Raw genomic sequence first — 15,741 nt, forward strand, 5'->3', positions numbered from 1 at the left:
TAAAATATACAAGGAGAATTACATGGTAAGCTTCAATGTATCGGACATTAATCCAGTAAAAACTGCAGGTATTTTTGATAGAGTTCACTGCACATGTCTTAGGATTCATTTTTCAGTGATTTGTAATTTCATTGAGTTGTGATGTTTTGATGAATTACCTGTTGATAATTTGTTTTCAGTGAATTGTTTAATTGAGGAACTGCCTTTTGATCAACTGGTGTTTTGATTAATTTTTTTTTTCTCCAGTAATCTGCCTTTCGGTAAATTGTTTTTCAACTTCTCTGTAAGTTCTAGATGAATTTCATCACTGTTTATGATACCATTGTCCTGCTTACTGAAAGCCAGAAGTGGCTTGAAAATTTTCCATGTTTTGTATCTAGAGCATGGTTTCCAAATTATCCGACCTGTAGCCTAACCATAGTATTGAAATATGTTATATATTGTTTTTTTTTATAACTTTTCATGGGTGGGATTGGCATTTGAAAAAAGCAAATCAGAGTAGGAGAGAGAGAATTATGGGAATGACAGAAGGGGAGAGAATAGGAGAACCTTTAAAACAGAGTGAATGAGAGAAAGGCGAAGTACAGAAACCAGGGAATGGAGAGATGACAAGACAGCAGGTAAGTGGTGGAACAAAGAAAGAAAGTGTTAAAGGAGAGAGAGGAAGTGAGTGAGTGATGCAGGTGAGCAAGGAAGAAACAGTGTGGTAAGAGGTGTGATGTATGGAGACTTGATCTATGGCAGTGGTTCCCAACCTTTTTCCACTTGTGTACCCCTTTTAAACCCATTTCTATAAATTGTACCCCTTGTTTTTAAATACTGGCATTTATTGGTCCATAACTAACATTTTGCATTTTGTTTACCTTACTTGTTTTTTCCCCATTACTGATTATTTTTCGTTACCCCTGAACGGCCCAGCATGTACCCCTGGGGTACGTGTACCACCGGTTGGGAACCGATGATCTATGGCAGGGATTCTCAACCTATGGTACGTGTACCACTGGTGGTACGTGAGCCACTGCCTTACTTGTACATCTAATATCTTGAAATAAATATAGTGGTACGCCACTGGAAAAGATTGAGAATCCCTGATCTATGGTATACAAAATGGAATGCCAGAGAAGTTTTTGCCTGTAGGAACGATAGATAGACTACAGCAGTTAAATGAGGTGAAAGAAAGGATAAGTGAGATGATTGTGATGATGTACATGAACAACTTGAGAGGCAGTGTGAATCAGGTGGCAAGAAATTTGAAGTTCATACTTGAGGTTGTACAGAAGAAGATTAAGAGAGGGAAGATAGTGAATGTTTTGCCCAGGTATGATAATGCAGAGCTGTGGGGAAGAGCATCAATAATGAATAGTATAGTAGCCAGAGCATGTCGAAAGAGAGGCTTTAATTACATGAAGGACAGAAAAGAACTGTATGCAAGAGGTGACTTGCATTTGATGAGAAAGGATGTAGGGGAGAGAGAGAATGTTGTCCAAAAAAAGGTGTGTCAATGCAGGGAAACTAGAATTATCAGGGTAGTTGCTTGAGAGATGGGGGAAATACATTGTGTAATGCTGAATCCAGGAGAGTGGAGAGAATAATGATGGGTATAGAAATAGTGCAATGCTTTGATGCTTTATACTAATGCCAGGAGTATCTGGAATAAACGAGATGAATTGGTGGTGCTGATAGTATCACTCTATCCAAAGATTATTGGGATCTCATCTCTGAGACATGGTTGATGGAAAAGGATGTACTGGCAGGGATAGAAGTAGCAGGGTATAGCATTTTTCTGCAGGATAGAAAGGGCAAATGTGGACACAGAGTATTACTGCTTGTGATAAGTGATGAGTTATGTCCTCTCATAGTGGAGGATTTGGAGATCATTGACATTAATGGTTTTGAAAGCATATGGTGTGAAGTAGAGGTGGGCAGGGCAGGATATTTATTGGGATGTTGCTATAAGCCAGGGAGCATAGAGGGTGAAAAACAGGAGATGTTTAGGCAGTTGAGCTCAACGAGTGTAAAGAGAATGATTGTTATGGGAGATTTAACTACAGCAGTATAAATTGGGAAGAGGAAACTGCATGTAGATGTAAGAGAATGCAATTTCTGGAATTCTTGAGGAACAAATGTCTTAGACAGCATGTTGTAAAAGGAACACCAGGTTCAAGAGTTTTAGATTTGGTCATGGCATCAGAAGATATGATTATAACTGAGATGGCATCTCTTCCCCCAGTTAGAGAGAGAGAGAGAAAGAGTAACCATGTGGTTTTAACTTGAAAGATGTAGTCATGCAGGATAATCAAAGAGAAATGTATGTGGAATTATATGGCAGGTGATTCTAATAGTCTTAGATATCAGCTTGGGGCAGTTCCATGAACTGGAGAAACTGGAAGGGTGAGATATCATCAGTGCTTGGGAACTTAAGAAGAAATATTTAACTCTTTTTCATTCATGGTATACAACAGTAAGTTGTATACCATGAGTGAAGAAGAGAACCCAATCTGGTGTAAAATGGATGACAAACAATATCAAGCAGGAACTGCACGTAAAAAAAGGTTATGGAAGACATATAAGGAGAGGGATGGAGAGAAGATACATGAAGAATATAAGACTCAGGCCAGGAGAGTGACTAGTATGGTAAGGAAGGCAAAACTGGAATAGAACAGATTGGCCCTGAGATCCAAAGAAAATTGTAAGAAATTCTTTCATTATGTGGCCAATAGGAGGAGAAACAGCTCTGGAAGAATGACATTGTCAGATAAAAATAGGAATAGAATGACTGATGCAAAGGACTTTGTGGAGTTGTTCAGTGAACACTCGATTGGCATATTTCATCCTGGAGAAGTAGGTTTTAATACTAGCAGGAAAGAGCAGGTTCATGGTTTAGAAGTGTGTGTTTCTAATACTGAGTACTCTGGATGTCAATAAAGCAATGGGACTGGATGGGATTTCACCATGGGTTTTGAGAGAATGTGCTACAGAACTGACAGATTCATTAATCTGGCATTTCAATGGAAGTCTGGCCACAGAAAAGGTACCCAAGGAGTGGAAAGAAGGTAAGATAGTGTCATTGCATAAGGGTGGTGGCAGACTGGAATTGTCAAACGATAGACAGTTTGTATTTCATCAGTTAAAGATTTTGGAAAAATTGGTGAGGGATCATTTATAGCATTGGCAGATGAGGGTAATGTTATCTGTGAGAGTCAGCATTGATTTGGGGGGGGGGGGGGGCACTCTTGTTTTAGTAATGCAATTGCATTTTATGAGGTGTGGCTATTAAATAACTAGACTGGTTGCAAAAATGCAGTTAATTATTACAATTGTACAACTTAATTGTTATCCCCCTTCAACATACTCCTCTCTATCTATACACCATTGCATACGAATTTTCCATTGTTGGAAGCAGTGCTTAAGTCATCATGTGTTATCTGCTTCAGTAGCACTGCAATTTTCTTCTTTACCTCATTCAATTCACAGCAGAGCCAGACTTGCAGGAGAAGATCAGAAACAAAGAGACAATTGATACACTGGAAAACTCCCACGTCACCGAGAATGAAAAAAGTAAGAATGAGCAAGTCAAAACTGAAGGCCTTGGTTAACAACGGCCTCAGATAACGACGTACTTGGTTAACAACGAGTGGCTGCAAGAAAAAAATCTCTTGGTTAATGACACAGGCTTTGGTTAATGACTCTTGATTATGTGAACCTCTATCCGATCTAAAAAACCGGAATTTTCCAATCGCACTCAGCCACGTGCGGGAAGACATTGTCGAATAGAGAACAGCCATGCAGCATAGCTGTTTACGTTTTCTGTTTATTGTTTCTTTTCTTGTAAAGGACTGTACTTTATTTTAAAATTTGTGGTTATAAATGTGTTTTATGATGAAAATTAGTATTTAAGCATTTATTTTTTGTGTTGGTTCATATAGACAATAAATTGGTGAGTGCGTGTCCCTTTTCGTTCGCCATCAAAGGCAAAATCAAATCTCATCTGTATAATAATCGTATCTATAAGCTGCTAATCAGTGTATGTTACGGTAAGTGCTGTATCTAATATCATCACCTTACAAGCAAAATGCACTAAGTCAAAAATTGCAGGTTTCGGATTTAACTGTTAACTTTTATTTCAAAAAGGTTTTTTTTTACTTTTATTTTCAGGTGATGATATCCCCTACTGTCAGAAAGCCAAACTGATTTTCATCAGATTTGAAAAAGAGGACTTTGGGATCAAATTCTGAGGTAGATGATGATTTCAAAGGTAACAGAGGTTGGTTTGACAACTTTAAAAAAAGAACAGAAATTCATAGTGTGATCAGACAGGGAGAGGCAGCTAGTGCTGACAAAGCAGCAGCAGATAAATTTGTCAATAGCTTTACAAGAAGTATAGAAGAAGGAGCATACCTGCCTCAACAAGTCTTCAATTGTGATGAGACTGGGTTATTTTGGAAGAAAATGCCCAACAGGACATTTATCACAAAAGAAGAAAAAACACTTCCTGGGCATAAACCAATGAATGATAGGTTAACATTGCTTTTAGCAGCAAATGCAAGTGGAGACTGCAAGGTAAAACCAATGTTAATCTACCACTCAGAGAATCCCGGAGCATTCAAAAAGTTCAGTCTCTAAATCCAATCTCGGTGTTTTGTGGAAGTCTAACAGCAAAGCCTGGGTCACAAGAATAGAATTTAGAGACTGGATTCGCGAAGTGTTTGGACCAACTGTCAAAGCCTATCTTGAGCAAAACAGTCTGCTTCTAAAAGCCATTTATCCTTGGATAAATCACCTGGCCATCCAACGGGCATACAAGAAGAGCTACCAGAAGAATTGGATTTTATCAAGGTGATTTTTCTTCCTCTCAAGACTACATCTCTGATTCAACCTATGTATCAGCTGATAATTGCAAATTTTAAAAAACTTTACACAAGGGCACTTTTTACCAGGTGCTTTGAAATGTGTGAGGCTAACAACATAACCCTAAGAAAATTTTGGAAGGAAGAATTCAACATTGTCATAGCAATTAGGCTAATTGTAAAGGCTTGGCAAGAAGTAACCGATGAAATGACTCAAAGCAGCATGGAGGAAACTGTGTCCTTCCTTTGGTAATGAAGAAACTTCAGATGAAGGACACAAATCAGTAAAGGATATTGTGGCAACTGCTCATGATATTAACTTGGAAGAAGATGTTGAAGAATTATTGGAAATGCATCACCGAGAACTGACTACTAACGAGCTAAAAGAACTTTTCAAGCAGCAATGTGAAGAAAAGGAAATGGAAATTTCATCTGAAGATGAGGATGGAGAGAAAGAACAAATTATGACTGATGAAATCAAAAATGTTTTGGCAAAGTGGGAGGAAGTTCAAAGTGTTGCTATGAAATGGAATCCAAACAAATCTGAGGTTATCAGAACTGCAGGTCTATTTAATGAAAAGTCCATGCAGTTTTTCAGAAACATTTTAAAAAAGAGGCAGAAGCAAACAACCCTAGACATGTTTTTTACAGGTCCATTTGTCAAAAAAACTCCGAAGTGAGCCCAATTGTCCTTCTGGTGAAGATTGATAATTAAAAACTGTTTTTATGAACAATTCATTTTATTAATGTTAATTTTTTTGTAGCAAATACTACAAGAGTTTACAAAATTTTATGACCAATGTCCTTCTTACATTGAGCTTTGGGAAAACAGTTTTGGTGGAGCAGAATCTTTTACTTGGATAAACAACAATGAATTGACTTGGTTGGAAATTGAAGCTTCAGGTGAAAAAATTAATGAAACTCTTACAAATAATGCAATAAACATGTTGAACTGTTTGAAGTGGTGATTGCAAAAACGTTTTGGTCGGCAAACTATGACATTTTGAAATATACAAGTTGTGAAGGAAAATGGATACAACTATTCAGTCTTTTCAAAGAAAAGAACATTTTATTGTCCAATCTTGTCCAAATTATAGAATATATTTTCAGCCTGCCAGGCACATCTTCACCTGTTGAAAGGATATTCTCAATAATGAATAACATATGGTCTGAAGAAAGAGGTAGAATGGCTGAATCAACAGTAAAAGCTATATCTAGCTGTATTGCGCTGCAAACTTAATAGTGAACTAAATTGTAGTGAATTTTTCGATGCGATTAAAAATAACAAATAATTTTTAAAGAAAGTTCATGCTAGTGATAAATATTAATAACTTTTTACTAATAAATTATGTTCAGTTAAGAGTAATTAAAAATCATTACTACGAAATGTAGTTTTTTGTTAACCATTTTGTTATTTAGCCTTTTGAATCATAAGTACTTAGCGTAGAAAGCGTTACTTTCTGTTTTGAGTAAACTCTCAAAAATGTCCCGGTTTGGTAAAAAAAAAAAAAAAAAAAAAAAAAAAAAATTTTATGGTGTGTGTGTGTGTGTGTGTGTGTGTGTGTGTGTGTGTGTGTGTGTGTGTGTGTGTGTGTGTGTCAGTGGCATGGTAATGGTTGAATGGGTACCAGAGGGTCAGACAGTTAACCAACATTATTACCTTGACGTTCTGGCCAAGCTGAGAGAATGAGTGAGGAAGAAGAGACCCAATCTGTAGAAGAACACCACCTGGATTCACCATCAGGACAATGTTCCAGCTCACAGTGCACTGTCTGAGAGCACTATCTAGCTAATAAGAAGATTCCAGTGTTGGACCATCCACCTTACTTGTCAGACTTAGCTCCATGCAACTTTTACCTTTTTCCAAAGTTGAAATCCGCATTGAAGGATACCCATTTTCAGTTAGTGGATGAGGTAAAGGAGAAAATGTCAGTGCTACTGAAGCATATAACACCTGATGACTTGCAGCTGCTTCCAACAATGGAAAATTCATATGCAATGTGTATAGATAGAGGAGGGGAATATGTTGAAGGGAATAACAATTAAGTTGTACAATTGTAATAATAAACTACATTTTTACAACCAGTCTCATTATTTAATAGCCACACCTCGTATAATAAAGCGACATGTGGTTGATTAGGAAAGGGCATTTGACAGGGTGCCACATGATAAGCTAATATTTAAGTTGCAGTATATGAGTTTAGATGTCAGGTTACTGAACTGGATTCAGGATTGACTATCAGACAGTTATGTGTAAGAGAACAGTATCAAGGAAGCAGGTTACAAGTGGTGGTCCCACAGGGGGCTCAGTTCTAGAACCTGTATTGCTTAACCTTTAAATCACTGACATTGTCAGTGAATTGCATGAAGATATTCAGTTATTTGCAGATGACGTGAGGCTGGGAAGGGTTATTAGTAATTGTGCAGATGTGGTAGCCCTGCAAGAGGGTTTGAATAAACTGGACAGATGGGCAATGAATAGTGGTGTCAGTTTAATGCAGCTAAATGCAAAGTCTTAAAGTTTAAGATACACCAGCGGGAGGCTGCATACTCGGTTGGAGGAGCTAGAGGAGGCAAGGGATCTTGGGAGGTGATGATTGATAGGAATTCGGGGAAAATATTGCAGAGGTGGTGGTGGTGGAGGTAACCCAGAGGATTGCTGTAATACTGATCTCCAGAAATAAGTAGTCATTCCATTGTATAAAGCCCTGATCAGACTACACCTGGACTATTATGCTCAAATTTGGTCCCCAGGATTTAAAGGGGATATACCATAAAAGAGTGCTGAGGTGGATCATCAAGATAATGAGGTCTGTGCAGTGTTAGTTATGAGGATAGGCTGAGGGAATGTGTGCTGCAGAATTTGGTAGATAGAAGAAGAAAGAAAGCTGATATGATTGAGACTTTTAAATTGTTGAAGGGTAGTTACAGGGTTAACACTGGGGAGTTCTTTCATTTGGTGGAACACAGGAAGGAGCAAAGACAAGGGACCTTGGAAGTTCTGAAAAGAAGTTGTGAGCAATAGGATGAGCATTGGTTTCTTTGCATGAAGGGTCTTGTAAGGCCATGAGTTTTATGACTCTATGGTTGAACTGTGGAATGCATTGCCTGATAGTGTGAGAGCACGAATGGTGTCAGTGGATTCAAGGAGTGGTATGATAGACTTCGTGTTTTCTAGAGTGGGCTTTCTATGATGAGTCTTATAACTCCATGGAGACCTGAATCATTATAATAATAAACAAACAAAACATTGATGTATTTTTATTTATTATTATTATTTTTTAATGGGAATGAGGATTCAATTCTCATTTTAAATTTAAAATAGAATTTTGGGCTTTATTTGCAATAAGGAGTTAGATATCACTAGAGTAGAATAAATGTATGAAAATAAACATATCAAACTTTGAGATTACAGATGAAGAAGAGATTTTGTTGGAATGAAGAATTGTATGACTTTATTTTTTTTTTTTTTTTACTCAATCTTATTTATTCTCTTGGTTGATAAGTAATGAATCACAAATATCAACAAACAGATATTAATCTGATGCAAGCACCAATTAATATATTGTATATTCACTTTTTATTACTCTGTCTTTTAAAGAAGGATTTCGTTATTGGACTGTAACAGCTAATGGAGGAAATGGATGGACTGTTGAAAATCCTCCAGCAGGTGCAGATGAAATTCCAAACACAAGTAAGCATATTTTGCATATGTGTAAATATATACATGAATAAAAAATAACAGTTGTTTGCTTTAAATTTTTATTACCTTTGATTGCTGAAGTACTTGAATTAATATTACTTGGTGGTAATATAAATTTTGTATATGGAATTTGTGTTAGGCATCTAATGATATTATATTACACAAATACAGGTTATTTTATATATATATATATATATATATATATATATATATATATATATATATACACATACACACACATATACATACATACATACATACAGTGGTACCTTGAGATATGAGTGTCCCAACATATGAGTTTTTTGAGCCGTCACTAGGTCGATTTTTTGTCTTGAGTTACGAGCCTGCTTCGGTGACGTCACAACCATCACTCTGCTCAGATTCCAGAGTCTTGCATGTCGTTCAGTTCACATGTTTACCTCACCGCAGAAGCATTTCTGTCATGTTGAGTTTTAATTTTGTGTTTTTTTTGTATGTACAGTTATTTAGCTAATTTTTTTTGTATAACCATGAGTCCAAAGAAGGTGAGTGTAAAGAACAGTGGTGAGAAAAAGAAAGAGCTGATATCCATGGAATTAAAGCATGAGATAATAGACAAACATGAGCAAGTAGTAAGAGGAATAGACTTGGCAACGCAGTACGATCGCGCTACTTCTACAATATGGACTATTCTGAAGCAGAAGGACTCGATAAAGGCTATAACTTCAGCTAAGGGCGTTTAAAATTATTTCAAAGCTACGCAACTCTGTCCACGAAAAGATGGAAAACCTGCTGGTTTTTTTGGTTGATAGGGAAGCAGCTCGCAGGAGACACTGTGACAGAGACTATAATTTGCGAGAAGACACGAGCCATTTACGCAGATTTGCTGCAGCAGACCCCAGATACTTCAGCACAGGAGGCTTCACAAGAGCAGTTCAAAGCCAGTCGTGGATGGTTCGAAAATTTCTGAAAAAGGACCAGCATTCACTCCGTTAGGCATGGTGAAGCAGAGAGCTCTGATTCTAAGGCAGCTGAGGAATTTGTAAAAACCTTTGCTGAATTGATCGAAGCCAAAGGATAAATCCCCCAACAAGTTTTCAATTGTGACGAGACAGGGCATCTTCTGGAAGAAGATGCCAATCAAAACTTACATAACTGCAGAAGAAAAGAAGATGCCAGGTCACAAGCCCATGAAGGATAGGGTGACCCTCGCACTGTGTGCAAATGCAAGTGGCGACTGCAAGATCAAGCCGCCGCTGCTTGTATACCACTCAGAAAACTTCAGAGCCTTCAAGACACACAAGGTTTTAAAAGAAAAACTGCAGGTTATGTGGAGGGCAAACCCAAAGGCGTGGGTTACCAGGCAGTTTTTTGTGCAGTGGGTCAACTTGGTCTTGTCCTGCCATTAAGGAATACCTCGAGGTCAATGGCTTACCACCTGCAAGCTCTTCTTGTCCTTGACAATGCTCCTGCCCACCCACCAAACCTTGAGGATGACATCCTTGAGGAGTTCAGCTTTATAAAGGTTCTATACTTTCCACCCAACACCACCCCTATCCTACAGCCCATGGACCAACAGGTGATCTCCAATTTCAAGAAACTTTTTACCAAGTACATGTTCCGATGCTGCTTTGAGGTTACAGAGAGCACAAGCCTCATCCTTCGAGAGTTCTGGAAGGACCACTACAACTTGTCATATGCCTCAAAATTATTGATATGGCCTGGCAGGGTGTTACAAAAAAGACTTCTTGTAACACCCTGCCAGGTTACAAAAATGACCTCTGCATGGAAAAAGCCATGGCTGAAAGGGACTTTGAAGGATTTAGACCTGAACAGGAAGTGCTGGAGGAGATTGTGTCCCTCGGAAAGTCCATGTGCCTGGAGGTGGATGAGGGAGACATTGAAGACCTTGTCTCCACACATTCCGAGGAACTGATGACGGAGGAGTTGACGGAACTACACATGCAGCAACATACGGAGGTTCTGCAGGAGATTGGTACAACCGCAGAGGCAGAGGAGGTTATCTCTTCAAGTGAGATAAAGAAAGTGTTGGCAATGTGGGGAAAAAGTTTTGGACTTTATTGAAAAGAAACATCCTGAAAAAGTTGGAACGGTCATGCAGCGGCGCTATTTAATGACACTTGCCTAACTCATTTCAGAAACATTCTAAAAGGGAGGAAGAAACAAAGCTCCTTGGACAGGTTTCTATTGAAACGCCCTGCAGATGAAAGTGACGAAAGCGTGGCAAAAAAGAAAAAACTGTGAAGAAGAAAATTAAGTTAAACAAAAGTGAAGTGAAAGAAAAAATTAATACCATACGCTAATCGGCTCCGCCAACATGTTTATTTCTTTAGATTCTCTTTTACATGTATGTATGTACAGTATTTAGTTTTATTTTGTTTGTATACAATATTTGTTCATTATAAATACATTATTATAAAAAAATTGGAGTGGTTTTTTGGGAGCTGGTACGAGTTATTCTCATTTTAATTAATTTCAATGGGGAAAATTGATTTGAGATATGAGCATTTTGACTTACGAGCTCGGTCATGGAATGAATTAAACTGGTATCTCAAGGTACCACTGTATGTCACTCCTACACGTGACAGGCTGCAAGGCCTATTGCAAGTGGATGTTGTGAGCTGTGATCAAGAGCAAAGTAATTGGTTAATATTCCGCTTAAATAGCTTTAGATTGTAGTCTTGAAAAAATACTTCATGAGTAAGGACTTCTACAGTATGAAGTAGATGGAATGAAAGATGCCCCAGGAGCAGCTGGTTCATTGACTCAGCATGGTGGATGAGAGAGTGGATAAGGATTTAAAATTTAGAGGACACATTGTCAAAATTGTGAGGACAAAACAAATTCGGAATGTACTTGTAGAAGTAATGAGATTCTTCTTCTGTTGTATAAGGCCTTAATTAGGTCACATATGGACTACTGTGCACAGATTTGGGTCACATGGTTTTCAAAAGAATGAAGAAATGTTGGAAAGGGTCCAGAGGCAATTGACTAAGGTAGTGTCTGATCTCTGAAATGTTGAATATGAAGAAAGGTTGAAGAGTAAGAATGCAATTTGCAATCTAGTGGAGAAGAGGAAGAGGGGTGATATGATAGGCATACAAGATGGCAAGGGATATAGGATTAACATAGAAGAGGTTTTTCATAAAATGGTTGGAGAACAAGAGGTCATCCCTAGAAGCTGTATAAGGAGTGAGTGAGAAGGTTTTTGCATGGAGAGTTGTGAATGAATGGAATGTATTGCCTGAGAGCATGGTGTCTATAGAGAATTTGAATGTGTTTGAGGCATGATATGATGAGCTGTGCGTGTATATTGATGAGTCTTTGACTCCGTGAGGTCTTAGATGATGATAATAATATTCAGTAGCTGTTGTTCATGTTGCTGTAGGTTTAGCAGAAATAGGAGGAGAGCATAATAGATGCTAGTTCTGCTGAACGCTACCACCATGGAAATATCTTTAGAAGTGACAAGGCATTGCAGTAACTGCCATCCATGAGATAGTAACTGAAGAGAGTCTGAAAGCAAGGGGGGGGGTCATTAAAATAGAAGAATAGAAACACCCAAATTTGCTCAGCATTGTATTCCAAAGTTGGGAGATTTGGGCTTTGTACAAAGTAAGTAACATGCACAGATGAAAAAAATACTTGTATATGAAAAACAGGACTGCTATGTTGATCTAGCTCTCATTATTTCTATGGGTCTAGCTCCCACTGATGAGAATTTAAAACAGATTTGGGTAGTGAACCTGTTCATAATGCATGATAATATCTGAAAGGTGCAGGTGGTGCATTATGAGATAGTGATGCAGCTTGATGTAAGTCAACAGCTTTTGTATACAAACAGTGTAGTTATGAAGATATTTCACAAACTTTTGTTTGCTCACAACACACTCAATTTGTGTGAAAGAGAACCAGATGAACTATGGGAAGAGATTAAAGATATAATTAAAACAGAAGCAAAGAAGAATATTCCAACAGTTTGTAAGAAGGAGAAGTCCAAATGGCTGTCAGAAGTCCAGATGCCATCAAAACTGCTCAGGAAAGGAGGAAAATGAAGGCCACAGGAAATTTGCAGGAAGTATGACATTTGAATGCAGTTTCAACAACAAGCCAGGAGAGACAATGAAAAATACTTTAACTAGGAATGTCAACAAATAGAATACCAAAACAAGAAAGGAAAAACAAGAGATCTTTTCAAAAAGATCAGAGAACTAACTGGGAAGTTTAGTGCCAAGGTGACAATACTGAAAAGTAAACACAAAGGATATCTTACAGAAGCTGCAGACATCAAAGAAAGATGGAAAGAGTATACAGAAGCCCTTTACAGAAAGGACTCCAAAATTACCGAGAAATTTGAAGAGCAGGATTATACACAGGGGCCAGTACCACTAGAGAGTGAAGTGAGGTGGGCACTGCAACAGTTATCCAGTAAGAAAGCACCAAGAGGAGATGGAATACCCATTGAGCTACTCAAAGCCATAGGAAAAGAGGCAGTTAAAATTTTAACAGCTCTATGTCAGCGAATTTGGATCACAACTACATTGCCTAGGGAATGGAAAAAATCAGTTTATATACCTTTATTGAAGAATGGCAATGCAAGAGAGTGCAAAAATTACAGAACTATAGCATTGATTTCTCATTCAAGTAAAGTTTTACTTAAGATCATTCAAAAAAAGACTGGAACCATTCATGAAGAGAGAAATGCCAGATGAACAGGCAGGATTTTGAAAAGGCAGAGGAACAAGAGATCAAATTGCCAATGTGAGATGGATAATAGAAATAGCACAGAAATATCACAAGAATGTCTACCTTTGTTTCCTTGACTATAGCAAGGCTTTTGACTCCGTAGATCATGTGAAACTGTGGAATGTGTTAAGAACAATGGGAGTCCCAGAGCATTTCATTATCCTTCTGAGGAATCTTTATTATGAACAAGAAGCTACTATCCAAACAGATCTTGGAGAAACTGACTATTTCACAATAGGTAAAGGGGGTGTGACAAGGATGTATTTTATCTCCTTACCTGTTTAACTTGTACAGCAAATATATTTTGAGAATGGCAGGGCTGGAGGAGTCTTCAGTTGGAATTAAAATTGGTGGAAAAAGTATTAATAATTTTAGGTATGCAGATGATACCACCTTGTTAGCAGAATGCAAAGAAGATTTGAAGGAACTTATTATGAAAGTTAAAGAAGAAAGTGCTAAATATAGTCTTAAACTTAACCTCAAAAAGACAAAAGTTATGGCAACCTATGAACTTAATGATTTTGAAGTAGATTGGGAGAAAATGGAAGCAGTTAACAATTTTGTGTTCCTAGGATCCCGAATTGATGAACATGGTTATTGTACCGAAGAAGTTGGAAGAAGATTATTGCTTGGAAAAAAAGCAATGACAAATTTAAAGATAATAATGACATATTATCTTTAAAGATATTAGCCTCACAACAAAAATCAGAATCGTGAAAGCAATGGTATTCCCTGTGGTGCTGTATGGATGTGAAAGTTGGACCCTGAGAAAGAGTGAAAGAAGGAAGATAGATGCATTTGAATTATGGGTTTGGAGATGCTTACTAAGAACACCATGAACTGCAAAGCAATCCAATAAATCAGTGATAGACAGAATAAAGCCAGATTGTTCCCTTGAAGCTATGATCATCAAGCAAAAATTGTCATACTTCAGACATATTATGCGAGCAAATGATGACAGTCTGGAGATGATGATGATGCTTGCTAAAGTTGATGGAAGCAGGAGAAGAGGAAGACCAAGAATTGGATGGGTGGATGGAGTTAAAGAAACAACTGGAGTGTGCTTGGAGGTTCTGAAAGACATGGTTAGGGACAGATCGGAATGGAGAGTGTATGTTCGTGGAGTCGCAGGAGTCGGAAACGACTCAATGGATCATAACACACATACCTGACAATGTTGAAAGCTGTTTTAACTCTTACATCTGAAACTTGGGTTAGATGTTAGGGATTGGGGATTGTAAGAAGTTATTGATATGTAGCATGAAGAGAGTAGGTGAAAAAATAGAGCCTTATAGAATTCTCATTACATATGCATCCCAACAGAAAACTGGAGTCCAGCGGCAGAAGTCAGAACAGACTTCATAAAGGGTGCACAATTAATAGGCTACTGCCAAACTTAATCAAATGCCTTAGGAATTCCTCAACCTTTCCATTGCATTTTTCCAAAGGTGCAAGCAAAAAAAGATCCCCTTGATTGCAAGTGACAGAATCCATACTTGTAATCATTTTATTACCTGACAGACTTCTTGATAGCATAGAAAATGAGTGTTAATGATTTACTTACTTTAGTGAGAGAAATTGGATGAGATAATTCAGCCCATCCCTAAGAAAGATATTCATCTTTCTTATGGATGGGTTGAATTTGCTAATTTTCGAGTTACAAGATAGATTACCAATAGATACCTGCTTGGAGTGGAGTGTAAAAGAACACTTATCAAGATTGCCTCTGCAAGAATTGAAAATATTATCCATAAGTTTTCTGTGGGTAATAATGCTTGCAGAACCATCTGAGCAAAAAAAAGAGATAGATGCATCAAAAAAAATTTTTTTTAAAATTATAGCCAGCAGCTTTGTTAAGAGATTAGAAAGCATGATTGTCATTTGGATTCAATTCAAGTTTCCTGCTTTTAACCCTTTTACAATCAATGTTGGATATATTGTTAATTTGCTTGCAGCTGTTTCTAGCTTTGTATAAGCAGAAAAGAGTTGAAGATGTCAGTGAAAGGCAATTATGATATGCCAAGATCTTCTCTTGTGTGTGGTCTTGGCATACCTCTTAAAAAACCAAATAAAAATAATTAAAAAAAAAATTATCCAGCCAAGAAAATGAGACTTGGAAGTCTTGAAGATCATTCCACATAGAGCACTCAATCATATGTAAGTATCCTAAGGAAGAAGCATTAATATAAGATTATTCTGAATTGACTAGAGGATTAATAACATCTTTAGCATAGTTACAAGGGTTGCTAGTAATGAAGAAATGTTTTTGGACAGTGGCTAGGGTTATCTAGTATCCTGGTAGGTATGTAAACACTTCATCTAAAGTCATTGATGCTAATAGCAAATGTCTTAGCATCTCTACCTGCTTGATCTGTGCAGTTAGAAAGGGAAGCCAGTTGGACTTGAAAGCATTAACATCTCCAAGAAAGATGATCTGTTAGGAAG

General features: G+C 37.6%; 1 protein-coding gene across 4 annotated transcripts in view; it reads left to right on the top strand.

The window, feature by feature from the left end:
- LOC150109158 (F-box only protein 44-like) overlaps positions 1 to 15,741 on the top strand; it is a 59,437-nt gene that overhangs the window by 11,504 nt on the left and 32,192 nt on the right. For 2 of the 4 annotated variants that reach the window (XM_090411784.1, XM_090411802.1), the window contains exon 2: positions 8,449 to 8,541. In XM_090411784.1, the coding sequence (XP_090267910.1) occupies positions 8,449 to 8,541 (93 nt within the window). The remainder of the gene's footprint in view (positions 1 to 8,448; positions 8,542 to 15,741) is intronic. The other 2 variants (XM_090411794.1, XM_090411808.1) reach the window with 1 other exon arrangement.

Source organism: Typopeltis vanoorti, chromosome 2 (genome assembly GCF_054136105.1).
Source record: "Typopeltis vanoorti isolate ZY-2024b chromosome 2, IOZ_Tvanoo_1.0, whole genome shotgun sequence".
Classification (NCBI taxonomy): Eukaryota; Metazoa; Arthropoda; class Arachnida; order Uropygi; family Thelyphonidae; genus Typopeltis; species Typopeltis vanoorti.